Source organism: Melopsittacus undulatus, chromosome 3 (assembly GCF_012275295.1).
Source record: "Melopsittacus undulatus isolate bMelUnd1 chromosome 3, bMelUnd1.mat.Z, whole genome shotgun sequence".
Lineage (NCBI taxonomy): Eukaryota > Metazoa > Chordata > Aves > Psittaciformes > Psittaculidae > Melopsittacus > Melopsittacus undulatus.
This window is the reverse complement of record NC_047529.1, coordinates 108765498-108790857: the sequence shown is the minus strand read 5'-3', so window position 1 is coordinate 108790857 and position 25360 is coordinate 108765498. Positions and strand designations below refer to the sequence as shown.

At 41.4% G+C, this 25360-nt stretch overlaps 1 protein-coding gene across 1 annotated transcript in view; it reads right to left on the bottom strand.

The window, feature by feature from the left end:
• ALK (ALK receptor tyrosine kinase) overlaps positions 1 to 25360 on the bottom strand; it is a 316863-nt gene that overhangs the window by 61090 nt on the left and 230413 nt on the right. Inside the window, exons 7-9 of the mRNA XM_034060986.1 lie at positions 19509 to 19640; positions 10712 to 10841; positions 9296 to 9398 (exon numbers count right to left, since the gene is read on the bottom strand). Of these exons, the coding sequence (XP_033916877.1) occupies positions 9296 to 9398; positions 10712 to 10841; positions 19509 to 19640 (365 nt within the window). The remainder of the gene's footprint in view (positions 1 to 9295; positions 9399 to 10711; positions 10842 to 19508; positions 19641 to 25360) is intronic.

Below are 25360 nucleotides of genomic sequence, written 5' to 3'. Positions count from 1 at the left end.
ACTGCAAAACTATCCCAGAGACTGAAAAATCTAGATGTGGTGGTTCTCTCTCTCCAGTCCAGAAATCACTGCACTTGCCTGGAGTAATTCCTGGGCCTGTTGCACTGCTAGTGTGTATAACACAAGTGTTGATAAGATGTACAATCTGATACGCAAGTATGGGTCCATGAATCCATTTTGTTACATTATGACCAGACATTCAAGACTGATGGGTAAGGTTTTGAGTGGTTCAGCAAACCATTGTAGGGGCCTTCCAAAGCATAGCACTTCTGGTGACAAGCCACTGCTCAAGTCTGACTACCAGCTCCCTCTCATCTTTGGAAAAGCACTTAAGAGAGTCCCATGACCATTTCTATAGTGACAGTGGAAACCATGGGATGAATTGAGGATTTTCACTTCACAGACACCAGAATGAAAAAGCAGAGTCGAGCAGGACTGCAAAGAACTCCTTCAGATATAACACAGCAATGGCTGGAGAAGCAGCTGAGGAGGGCTGAGTTTATGCCTACAAGTTCACCAGAACCAATACTGGTGGAAAAGGCTGCTGACAAATGTTTATGGTGTAGGAGGCTGATGCCTTCAAACTTGCTACCTACAAGGCTACTCCTAAATCTCAGTGAATGCACAGTCTTAATGACAGGCGACAATGAAGATGAAACAACTTGTTGGGCATTTTATATTTCAAGTGCCCACAAAGTGAGGCTATTGAAATCACAGTGAAAATTGCACTTCCCAAAACAGTACCTTTCAGACCCACTTAAGTCATTTCCCTTGAGAAAACTGATCAGGACTAAAGTTTGTTGGGATTTTTAAATAACTTTGCAATAACAGCGGATATTTAAAGCACTCTATGGCAGGGAAAACAACTCTTCTTACTCAGAGTCTACATGTGAAGCACTTTTAGGACCCTAATGCCAATTCTAGTATAGCACACTAAGTGAAATTTCTAATACACGTAAGTTGGACCAACTTCACTGTGTCCTTCTGATTGTTCAAAATTTGAGGGGTAAAGCCCTGAAGCTCCTACCACACCAGGAGCTTTCAGACACCTTCTCTTCTGGAAAAGTGCCAGACTGCAAGAGGCAACATCTACATGGTCAGAAGTGAGAAAAGAGTGAGACTTTCATAGTTACTAACGTAACACCAGAGCAAAAGCTGAAGCAATTGATAAATTGGAATGGATGCCTTTGCACACATGTCAGCTGTTCAAAAGAAAAAAGTAGCTGGCATTAGATGTGGAGATCAGCTCATTGGCAAAGTGCAATATGCATACTCTAATGAACTGGCTCTGAGTGAATCGACTGGCACTGTGTCCAAATGGGCATTTTTGGCTGTGATTTACAGGGTTTCTAAGCTTCACAGCAGGGCAGTTCAGGCCTTTTCACACCTGCTGAAGTGAACCACAGCAGATGATGGGTTGGATACCATAGTAGAGACATCTGAATAGGGCTGGCATTCATTCTACACAATACAACATCAATGATGGCAGATGGTACAACAAACACGATGCCTCCTTTAAGCAGTGCAGTGGCACATTTGGAAAAATCTGAATGTGGGCTGTTGGTGGCATACCCCTAACATTATGTATCAAACATTTCTCTCTGTTAAATCAGCAGCAAAATATTCAGAAGCTAGAAACATCACTGAGAAATTAATTAAGCATTGGAGGTAGGCACTGGCTCAACAGCACCTTGCTTTCTGGCTTTAGAACTCACCAGAGCTGGTGATTAGCTGTTCAGATGCACTGACTCAGTAAATGGAACACTCTAATCTGATTTGGGGAAAATTAAAAGGAGAGATTGCCCGTGGTAAATACACAGCATATTGAGGCAAACCTTGGGTTAGATATCCACATGCACTGTACTGTGCAAACACCATGTTAGCCTCAGAGTTTCTCCTTAGCCACTGAGTTTGTGGAATTTCTGGACTAACAAATAGGAGACTTAATTCAAAGAGAACAAACACCTAATCCTTATGAGTATAAACAGGATTTGGCAGTTTAACAGAGAGGTGAAGATAATCAAGGATGGCAGATTTTCCAGCAGAAACTGTGTAATTCCAAGACCACCTGATAACTGAGACTTGTTTTTTTTGTCCCTATGTAAAAAAGAAATAAAATACCATGAAACTCCTGGGTGACTTCTGGCTTACACCTGTGAATCTAATTTAATGACCAGAAGCATTCCACTATGAAGTAGTGTCTAGATGTCTGACTGAGGACCAGTGACACACATAAATATCAACATTAATCAGTGGCACTCCAGAGAGCTGCTGTTTCTTTTTCCTCCTTTTCTGACTATCAACATTATGGTCCTACCTGGCAGGAAACACTGGTTGTCCATTCTCAGCAGAAGTACCTAAAGAAAGGGGGAACGATGAAAATACTCCAGAGCTTGGAGTAAGATATTTTTATGAAGAAGGGCCAACAGGCATCCACTCCCAAGGAACTGTAGAAGTTGGAACCCACTGGTGGCTCTCTTGCCGCTCACACCCAGCTCTGCAGCACAGGCTTACATCTTGTGAGAGAGCATATTACTTGGCATTCCTGCCCAAAATCATTGCTCCCTGCCTATAATCTTCACTCAAAGGAATTGCTCAAAATTTTCCTGACCCAGAACTGTGTATTATTGAAATAGACATTTATTTTTCTGAAAAAACATAACTCTTGTCTTGGGTCTTGGAATTCCCTGTCCAGAAATTTCTGGGCAGGGAACAGCGGAAGCTGTTTTTGGATGGGAATGCGCTGACCTGGTAAATGTGAATCAACCATTAAAGAAGCTTGGAAAACACCTCATGATAGCACAGAAACCAAAGCCACAAGTTGGAATACAGTTTACACAGAATTAGACAACAGCTGCAGAAATGTTTGCCAATTCTCTAAGTTTTGCACATGAACAACATTTGAAGCATGAAGTTTATCACTTTGGCAATATTGTTTTTCTTACTAGAAATGAGAAATGGTTTCACAAAACAGTATACAAAAAGACATCTATTAAACCTGGCTCAGCAACTTAAGACTTGGACTCTTATTCATAAGATAGATTACCAAAAGGTCTTATACCTGGTCTTTGGCCAGATCACCCACTGTGCATGATCAGTCTCCCTTGCAGAATCACAGCAGCTTAGAATGGTTAGAGGTGGAAGGGACCTTAAAACTCACCCAGTTGCAGCCCCCTGCCATGCCCACAGCTTCTCTGGGCAACCTGTGCTAGTGTCTCACCACCCTCACAGGGAAGAATTTATTCCTAATATCTAATCTAAAACTCCTCTCTGTCAGTTTAAAGCCATTCCCCCTTATCCTGTCCCTACATGCCCTTGTCAAAAGCCCCTCTCTGCATTTCTTGTAGCCCCTTTTATGTATCGAAAGACTGTTCTAAGATCTCCCTTGAACCTTCTCTTCAGGCTGAACAAGCCCAGTTCTCTCAGCCTGCTGGGAGAGGTGGGCTTGTTTAGCCTGAAGCGGCTGCTGGCACTTCAGTACACTTGGAGTCTGCTGATACTTCTGCTTTTGCTTAGGACTTGGATGTACAAGCAAAAACCTCATGTAAATGCTAGAATGATAATTAACTCATCCGATCACATAGCTTTAAAATACCCAGGCAGGCAAGAGAAGCTTGTGTTTTATATGAACAGATTCTCATGCTATTTATTCTCACTTTATTTCTTACTTCTATAAAATCAAGAAATATAATAAAAGCACCTTCATTTCAGGAAACAAATAAACATGACAGTAAAGACAACAACAAAAGAGAAAGAGTTCCTAATTTTGCTGCCAGAATACTGTAGAGTGACCAGGCCTTCCAGAAATTTCGGCTATTGTAGATCCTCTATTGCAATGACACAGAAGCCAAGTGGCAAAGGAAACAAGATAAAAGCCTGATAACAGTGAACAAACTACAGATTTTAAAAACAACACTTTAAAATAAAACAGGATGCTAACAACATTCTGCAAAATACAGCACATGAAAGGTTGTGCTGAAGGCAGATCTATGTTGCATTTTTCATACTCAGAAATGTTCTGAGTCAATGTTATTACCATGTACCTTTCTAAGTCATTTAAAGCTGAAGGAACAGAGGAGAGAGACGCACTCTGCAGGTGTCAGCGTGGGGCCCAGAATGCACTCAAGGAATGATTTGTATTATTGATTTACATGCATTAAAATAACACAACACCCTTGCATAGAAGAGTGAATTAATAACCACAGTGGATGAAAACATCTTTACATCTATAAACCCAAAAGAGAGGGCAAGCTTCAACTGCTCTTTTACATCGACATATTTATTTTCTAGAGAGTGTGTTTACATTCAGAAAGTAATTTCAGGCCTAAAAGCCAGGCTCAATTCAGTGCTTACTTATATAATATAATGGTGCCTTTCAGGAAATAGCCAGCTGAAATGTCAAAACAGCATCAGAAAAAGATTTTCATTATTTTAAACATGGCCAAAGCACAAAGCCCTGTTACTCTCACAGAGATCTGTTCTCACTGGGTTTTTGCACAACCATACCCTTTAAATTGTTTGACCCAGAATCTAACATAAAATTGAAATAATCTGGTTCCCAATCACAATGCAGTCCCTCTTGCAGAGTCACATTCTTCTGTAGAGATGTGATAACATTTAAGGCTAATTCCAAATTCACTACCATCCAGGCAACATCACCCTGTTGTTATTCTCCTCTATTATAGCCTACACAAAAATTGCTTGCATGGCTTTTACTTCTCAGATACGGCATGAAGGTCTATCACAGATTCTCTTGAGCTGAGCAAACCAGAGCCTTTCTAAAAACCAGTGTCCAGACTGCTTTTTCTGCAGTGACTTCCAAACAGAAGTCATAGTCACAATCCACCACAAACCAAAATCTTGCAGGATAGATACAACTACTGCTGCCCAAGAGGTACACATGGTAGCAAGTACTCACAATAGTCCTGGACCTGATCTTACATCTTTTTATGACACAAGCCCGCACATTTCTGGTGAGACACAAGTATGACTCTTATGACCTACAGGCACCACAGCATCCCTTAAAGCCTGAGAATGCAGACAGCAGAGAGCATCTCTGAAAAACAGAATGAAAAGCAAGTCCATGTACCTGACTCTGCACTTTAAAGCAACAGTGCTGGGACTGAGACAGGATAGCCCTGTTACCCAGACAGGAGGCACCCGAACTGAGTCTCCAGTTTCCACACGAAAACAAGCATTCCTGCCCATCTGTAACACTTGTGTCAGCTCTCTTGACGTCTTCGCAAAGAGCTGCAAAGTAGGTGCCCATTCTAGTCTGGAATCAGGGGCTCTCAACTGCAGCAAAGAAATTTAGTTTTGCATAGGTGATGTCTGAGATGACAGCACTTGGACTTTAACTGCAATGTGATTTCCCAGATTCTCAAACAGCAGCACAGCTACTAATGATATACATACAAATTTCTTCTTCAAAATGAGGAAATGTCTAACCACCCATGATCTTCTGCCCTGTTGGCCTTGTGTAGGCCAACTGATTCTGATTCAGAGTGTAAAGAGAAGGGGTGAATAATGCTGTGCTTTACTGTCCAAACTCTGTAAATTCTGCCTTTAAATTAGGCCACTGTTTGGATTAATTCTTCACACTTTACGTGCATTCCTATGCTCGATTACACTTGCTTTGTTTCCAGTGAACTTTTACATACAGGTTTAAAGATTTTCGCTCCTGATTACTGTGATTCAGTTCAGTTCCTGAATCATTTCCTGAGCTTTTTATTGCATCTCCCTTTTCTGGCTACTTCAGGGTAATGGAGCATCTCTTCATAGACTCTGTGTACCACTTCCTTCTTTCCCTCAAGATTTACTGAAAGTGCCACATTTTCCCTCTTTCATACAAATTGGGTTTTAAACACAGAGTTAATGGGGTCAGAAGGCAAAATACTCTACTGAATGTGCAACATGAAAAAGGTAACAAAGACTGTCTGGACTGCAAACAAAAGAGATTCTTTGAAGCCAGAATACTTCAGCCAAGATTTAATAAAACAACAAAAAGAAAGAGAAAGACTAACTGAACCGAGAACAAAGGGCAGCATCACAAACCAACCACTCTGACCTGCCAAAAGCACTGAAGAACAAAGAAAATGAAAATATAAAGCTGCTCAACACAAGCAGGAGCAAAATGCAATACAAAGCTATACAGAAAACACAAGGACAAGCCCAAACACGTGGAGAAGAACAGGCTGTGCTTATTATGATATCTCCTGCATGCATTTTTACCCTCTTCTCATCTTTTATGCATGTGGGGCAGCACAGAGTGTGTCAGGCTGATTTTTCCCTTTCTCAGTTAATGAGAAACCTCCTGCAGGGCATGGGAAACATGAGGGGAACACAGCCTGGAAGGCAGCCCAGCATGCTCCTGGTGACCACCTCAAGGTCCACAAAGACGGACAGTTGCACATTTCTTGCACTCAGTGGCAATCATACGCCAAAGATCATCCAGGCTCTGAAGTGTCCAAGTGCCCACAGCAGCCCTGCTGCACAAAGCTGCCCAGAGGTCAGCAGGGATGGTGTTTGGCCAGGATAACCCACGAGGTGCCAGGGTGTTAGTCATTTTCTCAGACTGTCCTGTTGTCTCTTGCCAGTCTATCACAGTGGAAGATTAAACAGCCCAGCTGAAGGAGAAGATATGAGCTCGAAGCATTAGCAAACTCTTTGTGGCTGGCACCCACTGTGTACTGCTTGACTGCTATCTTATCAGCATTTGAGTCCTGGTTTCATGGACATTCTGTCCAAAAACCAGAATCCTCCAGCCTGGTAAACAGCACTGTAGCAGTTAATGCTCCTGATGTTCAGGCTGAAGTGATTAATTCCTATGAACACCTCAGGCCAAAAGGCAGGGCATTGACATTTGCTATGGTGGGTGTAACTGCCAAATGTGACTGGATAAAAGTGCATTAAGAAAAAAGGGAATAAATAGTAGATTCAGTAAAACAGTGGGTCTAGTAGCACCCCAGAGCTTCCGTGTAGCAGGGAAATAGGAGAGTCAAGATGAACAAACTGGGGACATCTGCTAGCCTGCTTGTCACTCTCAGGGCTTGCAGTGTATGGCCTGTGACAGTCCTTTGATAGTCCTGTGCACAGAGCAGCTGAACTTGGGTGTGGAGTTCAGCTGAGCTGGGCATGTTGATATTGGGGCAGACGTGGCATACAAGGAAGAGGAAGGATGTCTAATGACAGGCTTAAAGACAGCATCTATTATAAAATATATTGGTACAAGATGTGAATCTAAATCTCTCTGGGGTACTGGAACCAGCTGAGAAAGGCACTATGTAAGTGAATACACAAGAGGACCAAGCAGATATACAAAGAAACACGTGAGCTTGATCAAATACAAGAGGGAGAGCAGGTTAATGGCTTGCTCTGACTACAAAAGAATAAATGTGTCTAATTTGCACACACTTGCTGAGATCCCTTTGCCACATGAATCATGAGTTTTGTCAGTGGGATTTCAGGTGCCAGAGAATCTGTCCTGGTTGTGACATGCCAGGTGGAGCTGTCAGCAACAACAGGTAGAAGAAAACTCATTTTTTAGTGCCTGAACTTGAGCCAGTTCAGTCAGGAAATGATTGAGGATGAATAAATAGAGAACAGCATTATCGTATTTTCACAACCTCTTTTCTGACTGTAATTTCAATGTAAGGAAGTTTGTTGGCACCTATTGAAGGAATAAGTGCGTAGGGGGGAATATTTCCTTTCTCCTCTTGTTGTGCTGAAAAGTGGAATTAAATTATTCTGCTCACAGACAGATTGTTCCAGTAAAATAGAATTTGAAGCCACAAGGGGCTCACTGAGAAGAGAAGCTTTTACACTATATGAAAAGGCAAGAGACAAAACCCTTGCCAAACTCCTTCACTCTTTATTACCGACAGCTGCAATGCTGGATGCGTCCGGATGCCTTTTAAGTGCCAAGGGGAGTGACGGAGGTGGGATGGCATGTGAGCAGATGAAATACATGGCAGCTTCTCCCCCGACGGCAAGTTTAATTATTTGCACTGTTGTATACACAAGAAAAAAAAATACACATATTGGGGAATCATTCACTGATTCCTGTGTCAGGTGGATTATGAAAAACACTTGCTCTTGCTGGTCCATGGCAGAACAAGGTCTTAAAATATTCAGAACCTGCATATACCTTTGTCACAGAAGAGAAGAAAAACAAGGTAGAATGCATTTCTCAGAGAACGAGGACACGAATATATCAAGAGAGCAAAACCAGATGCGCTTTGCTACATGAACCCAGATATACATCAGAGGTGAATCAAACCAAATTTTAAGCCAAAGAAACATCATCTTTACATACTCTCATTCCAAAGGATTTTCTAACACATCTGTTCTCGTCTTTTCTGGATTTTAAGATCACTGGAACAGAGAGAATCTGATTCATTTGTCAGTTCAGTACTCAACCAGCAAACAACAAAGTGCTTTGTTAGGATCGATTTTCCCAAATCCCTTTGGCTCCAGGATACGAGAGCACATGTGACATTTCAGGCTGACCATTCAAGACGTGAAATGCTCAAAGTCACCAGCCATGGCTCAAAGTCGTAAGCAATAAATAAATCCTATCAGTGATAATATAATCTGTGAAGCTATAGCCTGGAGTAAAAAGATGCAGAAAGGTCATCTTTCTGTAAGCTGCTGTTTAAGGGTTAAGTACAACTGACTCAGAAATGACAATCATGTGCAGGGTTGCCTGGCAAGCCACAATGTACGTGCTTCAATTGATGTTTTATAGCTTTTCTAGGAACCTGATTCCATTCTACATGAATTTATCTCTGTTGCTGCTAACTTCAGCACTCCTCTGAACAAGGCCTACCTGAGGAATGGTAGGTTTGAAGTACCTGCCAGCAAAAATCCCAGCTCTGCTAGAGAAAGCATGCACCGTATTTCCTGAGCAGCTCAGGGGTAGTCCTGAAGCCTATTCTTTCTTAGATCTTGCAAATACAATGCTTGTTGATGCAGCCAGAATCTTTGTGTTTATTTAACACTGGCTGTCCTATCCTTATGGTATATACACCTAATTATGAAGATTGAAATACATCATGTGAGGCCATACAATAAGAACAAGATATGTCAAGCTCTTCAGAGCACATTTGTGTGGCATTTCGAGCAGATAATCCTATCTTTCCCCTGCACACAAGGACATTAAATAAGTATATTTTATAGACAATCCATTGGAAAGCAGTTGCTGTGCTACTGACCTAGTGCCTATATCTGAAAACCAGAGTCAAACACACAAAAAAGATATGTGAATTGCAAAAGAAAAGGAAATATCACAACTTGCCTCACAGGGGGAGTTCCTCAAAGGAGCTGGAAATGCAGTGCTGGTCATGACAGTGTTTGCTACTGCTGGTGCTCTGCTGGTGTTAAGGAGGAGTGCACAACCTGAATAAAAGAACAGGAAGAAGGTCAAACTGCAGCACTCACCTTTTGGTTTCAGGGTTTGTGAAACCTCTCCAGAACCCATGTTACCTGTCTCCCACTACAGCAAAATGCCAGAGAGCAGAGACTTTTTCAATATGTTAGGGATGCTGCTTCACCTACCCAACAAATATACTCAGAAAACATGTTTACTTTCCCCCTACAGCTATCTTCTGTTGCTTCATGACTTCAGGTTAATCCTCCTTGCAAGACTGAATAACAAAATGTTTATTTTATGAACAAAAGGTGACCTGGAAGAGAATATTTATCTTTGTCAAAACCAAAACAGAATACAGCTATGGCAAACCACCACCAGAATAGCATTAATGTAGATGCATTAAAGGAGTCTCTTTGCTTCTTTAACCACTTGTTGTAAAAAGAGAAAAAAAAGCAGTAGTAACACTAGGGTTTTTCCTTGGGAGCTTTACGTGAGCTGCAGCACTGCAGCTTAGGAGGGTAGCACTACTTAGAGCCCATTTGGACTTTCACTGAAATTGCTTCTACAGCATAGACAAATCGTAAATGAACAGCACTTGCCAGCTCCCCACATTATCCTCTTTGTGTCTCTTTGTGTTTGCCCATGCTCCCATCACTTTGTGGTCTGTAATACTGTGGACTAAACCACCAGATGGCCTAGATCACATTAACTGCACTGTAGCCTATACAAGCTCACACAACAGCAGAGAATCTTGTTCTTCATGTTTAACTCTGGATCTAACTTTCTAAAGTAATGTTGGGATTATACACCATTACTGTTATTATTGTATCCCTTTAGATGCTTCTGTGCCCCAGCAGTAAATGCCTTCAATGATTTACACTAATGCAGTGGGAAAAAGCTTATCCTGGCAGGTAGCCCATTTGCTAAAACTCAACCAGAAATAGTTCAGTGCCTGAAGTATAAACCTTCAATGGTTTGTACAAGAAGGATTAGAAATGAACTACTGGGATTGGGCAGTGCAACTAAGTCTACAGTATTCATACACAGAAGTGGAATTCAATGGACCATGGAGCAAAGAGAAAAAAAACTAGTATGTGAGAGGGTGAAAAGGAGCAGTACAGAGAAACTGAGGAAGTATATGAGAAAACTGGAAAGAAAAAAAGCAGATCAGAACGGAGGAGGATCATGCAGATGAACAATTGGTGTGAAGTTGCTTAGGAGGGGTCAAGATTCACATCTAGTGTCAGCTGTGGAGACCTGAGGTAGCATTCTGTACTCTCAATAAAGGAAGTGAGCAGGATAGTCTTTTGCTCAAAGCACTTACAGTAGAAAGGTGGCTTTTGTACTGAAGGAAAACGGTTGTGCTCTGGGCTTCCAATCCGCCATGGAGAAGGATGGGACACAGAAGAGCCCTGCATCCAGCCACAGTCCCCTTCTTCAAACGAACAGTAAAAGCCAGAGGGAAGGTTTTCTGCAAGTGGAACAGAGAGACAGACACACACTAGAACAACACAAGTGAGCTAAGGAGGAGACTCCTGGGAACACAGAGAAGCTGCAGTGACTATTCTCACCCAGTTTGACCACGGCATGTGGGCACCTCCACAGCTACTCAGTCCTTTCATGTGGAATCATGCTCATGCCTGACCATGAAGGTGATGGCACAGGAAACAGCCCCCAAACTGTGACTGACTCCCCCCACACTTTGACAAGCACAAGTGAGAGGACATTTCAGTGTACACTGTAGGGTCTCCTAAGTACCTCTACAGCTCCACAGACACGAACCCACTCAAGGTTACATCTTGGAGATGATTTCTTAACTGCTGCTTCTCCAGCCTCACAGAAGGAAATCTTGGAGAGGGGTAAGTTCCTAACATGATTCCCCTTCCTTACAGTCTAGGTCTCGAGTCAGCCCAGTTCACCAATGTGATCTCTTCTCTCTGAGAGCGTTGATGCAATCTCAGGTAAAGCACTGAATCCTTTTGTGCCTCAGTTTTTTGCACCTGAGGATCTGTTTGGTGAGCTAAATGGATGAAAAAAAAGGATACTTTATTTTAAGCCATATTTTCAGGCTTTGAAGCCCACTCATTCTGTCACTGGCTTAAGATTTCAGGCAAGTTTCCAGCTCGAAACAATAAAGATACACTAGCTTTTTGCCTTTAAATTAATAGGCTTTAAAGTAACAGTCATCTCATTCAAAGTAGAAGGTAAGTTTATGCCTTCCATCTCCTTATTTACCTACATTGCAAATTCTTCTTACAAAGGGTGGAAAGTACTGTTCCCTTTGCCCTGTGCCATACACTTCTATTGCCATATGTGGACATCATCTGCTTGGCCATGAATCACCCACTTCCTTCAAAGCTCATAAAATATTTTTTCCCATCAATCTCAATAAACTCTCACTGCCTCCTCCCTCATATCTTCTGTTGTCTAGTTCATTTGCATTTCTCTTCTTCAACATGAAGCCAGATTCTGTACTCATTAAGTACATTGTAAAATGCCATGTAAAATCACTACCATTATAACATGATTTTCACTTCTGGTGAATCACTAATGATCCTTACTACATATTCTGCATCCAGGATGCAGCTGAGAACTCTGCCAGGTAATAAAAGGGAACAAACTGGGTTTTATGGGAAAAGAGGTAGAGCACAAAGCTATCCTGGGTGAAAAAGATGTCCCTTTTAACATAGCTAACATTAGGCATTAGAGATACCAGAAGAGAAGTAAAGCAAAGTGATTGACCAGTCATTATATACCCTGCTACACAGACTAACCAGCCCTTGGGGCTGGCAATACAAAGCCCCTGAACACACTTGCTCAGTGGAGTTGGTCCTTCTTCCAATACAGTAGAAAAACTCCTATGATGAACAGGCGTAGCAACAAACATGATGATGATATTCTTGACTTCTCATTGCTTTTACACCACAGTATACTCAACTCTGTACTAAAACCAGTTTAGCCATATTTTGTTTTTTCTTCCCTGTTCCCCTGAACTTCTAAATCTATCTTTGGTCTTTCTGTGTGGGTTTTTGGGGGGGTTTGTGGGTTTGTTTTTTTTCTGAAAGAAAGGAAAATGATAAAAGGAATATATTTAAACTTGTAAGATTAAAAAAAAAATTAATATGTGAACACATTATGAAACTCCACAGGCAGCAAATCAGTTTTTTCTTTCAACCAGTTGTTAAAGTAAAAATGTCTTCATTTACAAAATGTAGGATAGACTACAAACTCCTAAAGCAAGAGAATTTGCCCATCAGATGATACTGGCAATTTCACTAGCTTCTCTGTGAGAAGAGGATGGTCCTGAACTCAGATTTTGCTGTGATTATTAAGAAATCTTCCCTCTGAAATCTTCTATCTATATAGAAAGTGTACATATACAAATTTATAGCTGTTAAGACACTGAGGCAACAGTATTCAAACTCCAGATAATTCAGAAAGTGTAAATATCTGCAGAACTCACTGAATGAGTCTGCAGATCAATTAAATACCTGCTTGCAGAGCTTAGCTTCGACTCACACACCTCAAAAGGCAACTCACTGTCACCGACACATGCATGTGCTCCTTAGTATACCCTGAGAAGACGCATCCCAACTGCAGCATCTAGACCAGCAATATGTAATTTTCTAGGAGCCTGAATCACAACTGACTTCATAGAGGAAACTGAAACAAATCTTACATCTGTGGCTTTTTAGTAGGCCCAAACCTGAACCTGGAACCTCACATGGAGGAGAGTTCCATGCATTACTGTTATTTTCTGCAAGCATGCAAATCTGGTACAAGAAGATATGGTTTAGTGTGAGGTGTCCCTGCCCATGGCAGGGGGGTTGGAACTAGATGATCTTGAGGTCCTTTCCAATCCTAACTATTCTATGATTCTATAAGATCAAAACCTGGACTGGAGTTACAACTTTTTCAACTTTTTCCTTTTAAAAATCTCCCAACTCATTCAGCCTGGGCTTTAAATGTGGAGCTGTTAAGCAGAGAGTTGCTTCCTTGTGTTTTACCCTTCAACAGAACTTGATTATATTTCACTGTGCAGCCCGAGGCTGAGATCCAAAGAAAATGACAAATTAGAATGTGTCCTGAATTCCTACTGAAACAGCTTGGCTCGGTGTCCAACTGAATTAATTTCATGGCCATACGCTGTCTAGGATGATGTAAACAAGTCAGAGCAGCAGGAGGAGTCATATAAGTGGAAATCCCTGCCTGGAGAGCAGAAGAAGTTCACTGCTGATGAACAAGTAAGGGCATAAATAAAAAGCTATTATGTTCCCAGAAAATTTCCTTCCCCTTCCACAAATTATTTTTATGGGTTTTCAGATGTCTTGTGCACTGGATGCATTTTCTTTGCTGCTCTTTTTCACTTTGAATACATATAGCACCTTCCACAAAGACCTCTTTGGCCAGCACTTCTCTGTCAACATGCCCTTCTCAATTTTCTGCATATTTATAATTCATACTCAGATTAGTGCAGACATGGGGCTGATAAGGGAAAGCTAACTGACTTCACTGCAAAATCAAGTAAATGAGGGGGCAGGAATTAAATCTATTGAAACCTGCCATGTTAGATATTATCATTAGTGACAGAAACCTTAAAAGATTTAGACTTTAGTAAGATTAAGATGCAGCTTGTGAATATAGGGTGGAGGACAGAGTCATTCAGTGAGACTGGAGTACTGTGAGAACGTGTGAGTCTCTGCTTTGGAGTGATGAATTATAGAAAACCTATAGGGTGTTAAACTTGTTCCTAAGTAAATCTTTTCAAGCCTTCAGAACGAATTACCTTTTAAGCAACACCTAAATAAGTTCATTCTTTTTTTTGTCATCTCAGATTTTTCATCCATTAATAGCAAGAAAAAATAGCAACTAACTGAAATAATTTATAAAGCAGATGGAGCAGGTTCTTGATTCAAAACTAGGTGTAAATGAACCAGTTACTACAGTTTAAACTTTTGGGTGAGATTCCAGACTGATATGATAAAGGACAAAAGCATAAAATACTAGTCTGGTATGTGTGGTCCTATACCAAATTTAGGATGAAATCTCAGCAACCGAATAGATCAGCTACTCAAACAATTCAAAGGAGCATATGAATCTTAAACATGAGTTTGTTTCAATGGCTGCCTCTATGCTAGCAAAGTTGGTCAGCTAAATTCTACCACAAATGAAGCATAAGAAGGCAAAATACTTTCAACAGTCAACAAAGAGTTATCCTTTACTGCCAGAAGGCTTTGCTGAGTTCAGAACTGCCGGAGGTTAGAATTTGTTGCTAGAAGTACAGCTGTTGATCAAGAAAGAAGCAAAAGGATTAGTGTATTCAAGATAGGAACCTTAGGAGAGCAGAGAACAGAAACAGGTTGCTACTTCATCTGGGAGACTCTGCTGGGCTGTATCTACCACTAGGATATAAATTAATGCAGTGGTTTCTTCATGCATTTTTACCTGGAAAGTAAACTGGCCCCTGTAGAATTAATTATCTATGCTTTTTTGGTCACTTGCTCATGTTATCACAAGTTCAAAATTTATAGGTTCCTATTCTAGCTGTCATCTGGTCTTCTGACAGATGTGTGCATGCACTCTCCCAACCACATAGCACAGCCTGAGTCACTTCTTTCATGAATCAGATACTGGTCTTCCTTATCTTACCTGGTAACGTGTTTAACATAGTTAAATATTCATTGAAGCAAAGAGTGAAAATTACACTATAACCCAGTGGTTATGGCACTTATCTGAAACATGGAGGACATCACTTTCAAACCCTATTCCAGGTAAAATTTATAAAATGTGGAAAAGCAATCCCAGGAGACACTTAAATAATCATTTTCTTCTGAACTAGACCAGAATTGCAGACCACAGTGTTGGAAACTCTGCATGGAGAGAGGAAATATGGGTTCAAACTCACTTAGGTAGAAGAAGAAGCAGTCCTGGGTTGGTAATATCCTAACTAAATCCTCTAAGTCCTGGGTCCCTACATAATAAATACTCTTATCAGCACCTCTATTTTTTAATTTTTTAATATATCCATTTCTTTCCTAACATAATCCATACATTGTAGGATTTGCTATACTACATATAGAACTTGTTTAGCATAACTTGCTTAGCATAAGTAGTTAAATTTGCTGAAGCCATAAGCTGCAAACTGTGAACTTTCACCTAGATATGTTGAACTTTTAGCTAGTTAAGTAAAAGAAGGCCCCAGAGCCAGTTCTAGCCACCAGATAAAGAAGCTGCCTTCATTAACAGAAGCTGCAACCTTAGAGATAAGAAATGGCCCTAGAGACAATGAGAAGACCCAACGTAGAATGGGAAGATCTCATGCCCTAATAATAATACTGGCCTGTTCTGTTGCATGAAGGGTAGGAATTTAGATTATAAGGCAATAATTGCCCGTGGATTTCTTTGCTCGAGGTCCCTTGTCAGAGGCAACCCGCTTGAGCTGTAGCACTATAAATAAAAAGTACTTTTTTCAGAGTTGCTGGAGCACCTCCCATATGAGAACGGGCTGAGAAAACTGGGGCTGTTCAGCCTGGAGAAAAGAAGCCATGTGGATACCTCATAGCAGTCTTCCAGTATCTGAAGAGCGCCTACAAGGATGCTGGAGAGCAATTCTTGATCATGGACTGTAGTGATAAGACAAGGGGCAGTAAGTTCAAACCGAAACAGGGGAGATTTAAGTTGGATATAAGGCAGAAATTCTTAACTGTGAGAGTGGTGAGGCACTGGAAGAGGTTGCCTGAGGAAGATGTGAATGTGCCATCCTTGAAAATGTTCAAGGTCAGGCTGGACAGGTCTTGGAGCAACCTGGTCTAGTGTAAGGTGTTCCTGCCCATGACATGGGGGTTGGAACTGGATGATCCTAAGGTCCTTTCCAACCCTGGGATTCTGTGGTCCTTCCCAGCCTGGGATTCTATGATTTTATGAACTTTTGGCTTAACAATTCAGTAGAAACCTAGAGTTGAACCTTGTTATTGTGGCTGGCATGTATAAATTCCATACACATAAACGCATGAACTTACAAGCAAAGACATAAGACAGCCACTATCTTAAGTTTTAATGCATGTCTGCAAAGTGTGCTTCTGCAAAGTTGTTTCCAGGGCCATGCTTCATCAGTCTGTTAAATCTGTATGTCTGATCCCAAATCAACGCAGTTTGTCATCTAATTCCACATCTGTCTCTTTGAAGCTGTCATTTGCTCCTGCAAGATTATTTGATTATGACTCAAATAGTAACATGTTTTTCTCTAGGGGTCATCCCTCTCTGATTTTACACTCTCTACACAGACTAATTGGTTGCATGTGGAACAAGCACCATGGCATTTCCTTGGCCATTAATAAGTAGAGAGATGTTAACAAACAGCAGGCTTTAGGGAGATTTTTTTTCAGCTAAGAAAGGAACAAAAATCAAATAAATAGGAAGAAAGAAAGAAAGAAACAAACAAAAAACTGGGGGAAAAAATCAGTACCTGCACAACAAAAAGACTGTGAACATAAAAACACCCAAACATCTCCTTGAAACTCAAAGATAGAAGCCTTTGGTTAAAAGTAATCTTAGGAGCTCTCCCCTCAGGTTTGAGCACAGCTACATCTTTTTCTGACAGCTCTTCTGTGCAAACAGAAGCATTTGGGAACCCCCTTTCTCTGCTTTAAGTATCTGAATCACTTTTTGCCACACTCGCAAAAGCTGATGAAAACATCTATGTTGCTCAGGACTAAAATGACAACTAAAATGCTGGAAGCTGACATATGTTTTGTGTTAGTCTGCCATGCAGATGTAACATATAAAACATTAGATCCTTTCTCTGTTTTGCGTAAGAATTCTTATGCCAACAATATTCAATGCAGTGAGAGGTAAAAAGAGAAATTAGCCATAGGGTTATTAGCAGGCTTGTCAGTGGATACACAGACATGCACCCAACCTGAGCTCTTCCTAAGGCAAGCCTGTCTTTTTTGTGTTGCTTGGGTGGAAATTGGTGCTTTTGGGGCCTTCTGGCTGGGAGTAAGAGCCCTTATTCCCAGTCCCTGTGGGAATACAAGCTGTGTGCTCTTCTCCTCAAGCTAGGGACTGATGCTCCCCTAAACAGGCAGTTAAAATATCTTCTGATTTTTACATTTTCTCATTTACATTCTGTGTGTGTTCTTTGCTGACACATCTGTAAGTGCTATACTGCTTTATGCAAATAGCTACAGATGAATGCTGCATGGAGAGGGGAAAGGCAACCAAATCAGCCCCTGTGGATAACGTGTGTGTGGGATCAGTCACTCCCAGCTGGCCTACCAGGTACAAGGGCCTCCTGATACATGAATGTGGATGAGACACCAGCCACATGTGCACCCAGTGTTTGAAAACAACATTTTAGCAGGTAAGCATGTTCCTCTAGGCCTACACCATCCTGTGGTGGTATTTAGTTTGCATCCATGATTGGTACAAATCCACCTTGTGAGCTCTGCTGTTCCCACTGGTATAGACAGGATTACCGTCCCAAGGTAGAGCCATTTATAGCAGACAGACACAACAGTGTATCTGGATGGTAAATAGCATGTTTCCCTCCTTCCAATGAAATGGAAATACATTCAACCTACTGATTATCAAAATATACCAAGGTTTTTCTACTTAAAGTCTAGAGCACAATGGAAATACCATTATGAGGCTTCAGAGCTCTGTTTTAAAGTGCTTAGGCAAAAAGGTTTCAGTACTACCAATATGAAGCATTAGTGGTTCTAAGCAGCTGCAACTCTGCAGTGACAACACCCTCTCTATGAAACTGAATCTAATGTTCACTGAGTGTGTCATTAACAAACATAATTCCAAATTGTAACAACATATATCTAGCATGATGGAATAGCACATAATTTCAATCTTCTAACTTCTAACTAGCTTATTAGATGATCTCAGGTCAAACCACTCTTCTCCACACCAATAAAATTTGTTCATTTATATTTACTAGCAGCAAAGAACTGGAATTTGCTAGAAGTTGTGTATCACACTTACGTTAAGTTTATGCTAGAAACTGCAAAAGTCTGCCAAGCCTAGACATTCCCTATATCAACAGATCTTGTCTGAATTACCTTACCCAGATTCTCCCCTGCTCTATCTGTCACATATGAAAGCTAAACAGAGAATAATTGCCTCTTCTACTCCAGAGGCTTTTTCTGGTACTGATATTTTGGTCAGGGAATACATTTTTTGCACACCAAATCAACACAGCCCTGTCAAGAAATGTCCATAGGCCAGATCAGCTGCGACACATACACTTTAAATTGGTAAATAATGAACTCTCAAAGGCTATTTTTCTTCATATATTTGCCCTGTGGATAACCACATGGCTGACAATCCACCACTCCTAACTCTGTGTAGACTGGCAAAGGGGAAGATGCTGGAAGTAGAACATGTGGAGGTATAGAAAAAAGCAGTAAGGCATCTTTAAGATGGTTAAAGGAAATTCCTAAAGTATCTAGGCTATGCAGCACAATAACAAAGTATTCAGGCACAGCAAGCTCTCAGAAAACTCAGGCTGCTATCTATCTTCTGCTGTATTTTATTAGAGTACTGACTGCTGAAGAGAGGACAGAGAACAAGAGGAATTACAAAGACACTGGAGATGGCCAAAGACTAGCTACTAGCTCTATTCATTTTTCATTTTGGAAGTTCTCTCTCTCCCTTCTGCCACATACTGTGCTACATTTTGATTAAAGGCTCTAACAAACTTCACATTTCATAATTCTGTAAGGCATTTAGCTATTCAGGCTGTACTTCCTTTGCATTTTTGATCAAGACTTTGGAAGGGATGAAGCACTAAGAGCATCTTAAGAACCTGCTGAAGTAGTAATGTGGGTGAGTACAGGAACATAAATCACAGAATAGTTTGGGTTGGAAGGGACCTTCAAAGATCATCTATTTCAACACCCCTGCAACAAACAGGGACATCTTCAACTAGATCGGGTTACTCAGAACCACATCCAGCATATCAGTCTATCTGCTCTAGGCAGACATCCAGAGTAACTGCATGTACTATGTAGGATACCGGTCTTTTGATAGCACCAAATTAGTCTATTAATGCTAAATTTGAGCATTAAAATTCAAAACAGTCAATGCTTTTGCAAAAGAAGGGTGCAGCCTGGGGGCTGGATTTACTCACTGCATATATCTCCCTCATCTTCTCCCTCAACGCAGTCCTTGGTGAAGTCACACACCTGCCCCAGCCGTATCGCTGTTCCATTCCAGCAGCTGAAGGAACCCTCCAGAGCCATTTTTGAGCCAGAAGCAGACCCTAGAGAAAAAGGAAACAAAAACCACTTCAGATGACTGAATTACCTTCCTCTTAACCAACAGGTCATAGGATCCTGGAAAACACCTTGTGAAATCCCCTCCTTCCAATAATCGCTTGATAAAGTACTTACTTTGTTTGACCTGTTTGATCTTGTCAAATATCTAATGGTACACCTAACAGAATTTCAGTTCCCCAGGCATGTCTAGTGTTTTAACTTGGAAGGCATCTCTGACCCTTGAAAAGAGGGCTGAAATTCTTCAAGCCTGCTTTGTGGTACTTTCCCAGAACAACACAATACATATGATAGATTTTTAATTGTGTATGAATTTACTGCTAGACTGACAGTGCTGAAGATGTATATCCTCTCTGTCTAGTTTACGAATAACATAGCTGCAGGACTTGGAAAGAATACAAGCTTTCATCATGCCCTCCTGTCAACATGTATTACCTATGACTTGGGTGTATAACATAGCCATCTTCTCTCTGCAAGACAGAAAACAGCCTGATCTCTGCTTGCAGTTTTCTTTCTCTTCTGCACCCACTCCTTCATCCCTTCCCCTCAAGTCAGGGAGCTCACAGCAGACTACATCTACCAAGATAAAATCACTAATTAATTTTACCTACGCTAAGCAGCAAAAGGCAGTCAGCAATGTGGAAAGGAGCCAACTCTTACAAAACGAGGTCACTGAACATTACAATTAGAGGCCAGTATCATCCATTCAGAAATGATCCTGAGTACTTGTCACTTAGCACTGTCCATTACTGGAGGCACATGATTCCTTTGATAGCTGAGAAATCAGAGATCATCCAGCCTGATGTGTATGATTTTCCTTACCATAGGAGTTCTTACAAGGGGCACACAGGGACAGGAACAAGGCGGAATGGTTTTAAACTGGAAGAGAGTAGATTAGACATCAGGAAGAAGCTCTTCCCTGTGAGGGTGGTGAGGCAATGACACAGGGTGCCCAAAGAAGCTGTGGCTGCCCCATCCCTGGCAGTGTGCAAGGCCAGGTTGCATGGGGCTTGGAGCAATCTGCTCTAGTGGAAGGTGTCCCTACCCGTGTCAGGGGGTTCGAACAAGAGGAGCTTTAAGGTCCCCTCCAACCCAAATCATTCTGTGATTCTATGAATTCGCTCATCCCCAGTGGCTGAGATATTAAGAATAAGGCCTTTTTTCTTTTTTTCTTAATAGACACATGCTGTAGATCAGCCATCTCAAGGAGGCAGCAAGTAGTTCGACAACATCCTATGGATCCAATCCAGTATGGATTGAGGGTAAACTCAAAAAGCAGCAGAGCTCCTTCCACAAAAATCTGGGTGTAAATGCAATTCACGAAAACCTTCCTTTCTGCAGAGAGATCTGCTTCCAGTCACTGCTTCTAGAAGGCAAACCCAGAAGTTCAAAGAGGCCCGTGCTGCAAATTCCCCATTGTAACACCTCCTGCCCTGTCTCATATTAGATGGGTAAATGCTCAAGATTAAACCAAAGCCTCTGGGCAGAGTGAGCCATTGTTTGCCTAACTCATCTGTGCTTGCTGAACAGCACAGCTACATCATGTTCTCTTGTACTACAGGGAGTTGGGAATCACTGGCAATTCAATTAGATGTGCACTTGATATTTTTATTTATATTGCCTGCCAAAAGTAAAAATTAATGAAGCATGTAGGAAAGCAACCACTATTTCTCTTCAAGCTTATTTTATGGTGCAAATCAATTCAGGAGTGGGGGGAATACATGCCAAACCTTTTTAATAAAGGACCCCAGCTCCTGAAAAGGGTGCTCTATGTGGCTGTCAGCTCGATGTTTTTGAGTGCCTCAGAGCAATTCTGGCTCGCTGCATACGGGCTGCACAGTGCCCTTGTATTTCAGGCAGGGTCAAAGCATGACTACAGAGGACAGCTTGCAGGAAAAATAGACCAAGTAACTCAGAGCTGGTTGCTGACAATTTCTGCAGGCTTCTGGGCAAGGCTTTAAGGCAATGAGAGGATATCTATCTTCCTTGGCTTTGCTGTTCTCCTTGTAAAAATGCACTCCTAGTGACACTGCTGAAAGCCTTCCTTATGCTACATGCAAAGCTCTTTGCATGTCACAAGCCGGATGCAGCAGGCTCAGGCCAGTGTGCAAATGGATGCTAGAGAGCTGTCAGAAGTCACTCTGGTAACTCAGGAGGTGTCGCCTTCTCCTAGGGGTATGCAATGAACCCGTGCAGCACCATGATGCTGGAAGGACCCCTAAAGAAAAGTTAAGAGACACGTCCCAGGGCACTTCTATGAGGTTAGTAACATCATGACACTCTTGAAAAAAATACCTTTAAGTCCTAGTCAAATTCTGAAGTACTTCTGTCTCTCTGAATTACCCCACAAATTGTTTTGAACCCCACATTTATTACCAGCTCTTACATCCTACTCTGTTTATCTGCAATCTTTTCCACAGTGTCTGTGTTTTCTCCCAGCAGCTGCTGGGATGAGATACGCAGAGATTCAGAGGAGGGGTTATTGTAGAAAATGGAGTTGTTCTGTTTACTCAGTTCATTATAACCTTGTAAAGGAATTCAGTTTTCCAAGCACATGACTGCATTATTACGAATTATAATGGAACTAAGGCATTCAAGAGCACCTACTGTCTTCCCAGATGTCTTTGTTGCAGCCTAGGAGCACAAATCTCCTGAAGTCAACCGACTGTACTGTTTAAAAGTCCAAGAGCTTTTCCTCCAAAACAATGCAACAGATTTGCATGCTCATTTATCTCTGTGGAGACAGGGCTTGAATTAGCTCAGATTTGCATTAGACCCATATATACATGCTCCTTGTATAGGATGGAGAACATAAATTGCAAAGCTGCAGCCCGGGGAGTGGCTGGGCTCTGTGACAGTACGTGATTCATTCCTGTCTCCTGTTTGCTTGCTTACCATGTGCACAAAGGCAAAATGAATTGGATAAAGGAGATGATTAACTAGTAAAACAAATAGAGAGCAAAAAAGCACCCAAATACAAATGACCCTTTTAATGGGCCACTTGATGCAGCTGTTTGCATCCAAGCTCAAGGAAACTCAATTTTTAATTAAAATATTTTGTAACAAAAATAGACATCTGATCTTTTCATTTCCCAGCCCAAACTGCTCTTGGCAAGGTGAGCCAGAATGACCTGGATTGCTGAGTGAAGTGGCCTCTACTCACACACAGAAGATGTGTAAGGAAAGGAAACAAATGGTATCAAGTAAGTATCAAAGTAAAATTTGTGGGAGACATCCTTTATATTTACAGCAGTGTTTACGTAGCCAGTGGCATCCATAAATTATAGCAGTCATTAAGCTGTACCACGGCTGGCTTGGAGTCTTATAAATCATTATTTAAACAGCAGCATTAAACAAATGGCATTTCAAGCTCTAAATTGGAAGGAGAAACAAACAACTCCTTGGGGAACACGTGCTGACTTTATACCTCACAGGTTTTGCTTCTGAACACAGTCCAGCCTTGGCAGTGTTTAAATCCAGTACCAGACTCTGGACACAACTGACAGCCTGGGCTCTTCACTGCCCACACTTTTGGACTTAGTTTCCATATAACAGTACGGAAAGGGGAAAATCACGTGGCTTACTCTAATGCAGGGTAAACAACTTACTGCTCAGACTGTGAAGCCACAGGGGATGTATTTCACTCCCCAGTAGACTCTCTCTACCTTGGGTTGCCTCTTCTTTCCTCCCCATTCCCTTGAGAGGAGCTGGCAAAATCTGGTGGATCTTTCTCTGAGGAATGTGGCCAGAAAGACTGTGATGTTTGACCACCACAAAATAGGAACCTTCAGCTTACTGCCACCACACTTGGCCAGGTGGGATGGAAGACTGAAATTTTTATAGGCTTTCACAAAGACATCCCTTATCTTGCAAATTGGCTACACTGCTAATTATTATGCAGGACTAGTCAAACTGAACATAACTATACCTTCACATGTTACATTCAACTTCCCAGGCCATATTTTGTAATGGTACTGAAAGCTCTTGGGACCAGCACAGTCAAGCAAAGCCTTCCCACTCAGCACACATTAAAACAAGAGATCAATAGGACAGTATCTGGTTGTTGTTCAAAAACCCTGTCATTTGTATTCTGCAATAAAAGGTGAAGAGAACTGCAAAGATCTGGGATGAATGAGCATATTTTACCCATAAGCTCTAGGCTATCCCTGAGAAGCTTGGTTGGACACAGCTGAATTAATTCCAATGGTTCCTGGGGCAAGGCCCTGTATGCACACAAGGTGAAAAACTTCCATTTTTAAGTGCATGTATGTAGTTAAGAAATACCTATCCATGGAAATCTGCCACATCTGCCTCACCATGTGTGCTACCTCTCAAAAAAGAAAAGTTTTCCTACTATTTAATTACAGCTCTTAAAACTATTTTCTAATGGGCTAGCACTGCTTGTGTAACATTCCTCCACCAAAAACCCAGGGACTGTGCAACCTTACTGACAATGCTTATCTGTCCCAAGTATCTGTCATTAACTTTACTCTCCTCTTCCTTTGGTTTAAGGCTTCGACTCAGATATTTAACAAGAGAGTATTTGGGATATTTAAAGGTTGCATGAAACACAGAAAAGCTGCTGTCTAGCTAGAAAAAGTGAGAATTCTGGTGAGTTTCTGATAATTGATTTTTCTCCCTCGCACATCATTTCCTCATTCAGCATCTCCATCCCTCCAGCCTTACTGCAGCACAGAGGTTTGCAGGCTGATGGCTCACTTGGCACTGAGGATAGCCCTGCTCCAGGACAAAGACCATTTTCTAGTGCTACGAGTCATTAATAGCCCTGCTTTCACCATTAGAGAAGTTGGAAGGTATGAAATAAAAGAGGTAGGAAAGTGAAAGAAGAGAAAAATGAGTTCATGTTTAAGGGAATTGAAGCCATCCTTGGCAAATGGCTATTGAACTCCAACATGATATCGGGCAGATCACATAAATCAAAACTTGCACAGCGAGTTACACTACCCTCCTTTTCCAGGCACCCACCCCAGGACACCTGTATTCAGATCTGCAAAAAAGCCAAGTGGTCACAGCTGCAAATAAGACCAGTAAGAGAGAGACTTGGAAAAGAGAATGTCCTCAAAAAATGCTTTGAATAAAGTTAGGACTCCAGGTTTCTTCCACCAGGCAGCCAAAATTACTCAACACTTCATAATTTCGGACTTTAATCTTTGCAACAGCATTGTTACTGTTGCTGTCATTGCCCAAGGATTCAAGTGAAGCCACATTTGTAGGAGGAAGTGATCTCTTTTTATTAGACTGCCTGTATTAGGCAGAAAAAGCAGCCCATGTTTAGCTATGCCTGAAAGCTTGCCCATTTTTTTCAGTTAGATAAATTGGCTTTAATCTTATTTCACTTCCTACACATAAAATGGGAATAAGCTCCTCTCAAGAGCTCTGTGATGCTCATTTCATTAACATTTGTAAGGAACTAAGATGTTAGGATAACAGAGCTATGAAAAAAACCTGTAAGGAAATTATTTCTATTATATATCTTCACAGTACAGACTGAATAATTTATGGTATAATATGAATAGGATCATGCATTTGATGAAGGCAGGACAGAGGATCATAAATAACTTCCCACTGAGGGAGCATCCCCCTTACACTTCATGCTTAAGGGTGCAGCATTCTCACAGTGAGCTACTCTAAGACCAGAAATCTTGCTCATTAGAACCACACAGAAACAGGATTTTCATTTCACTGG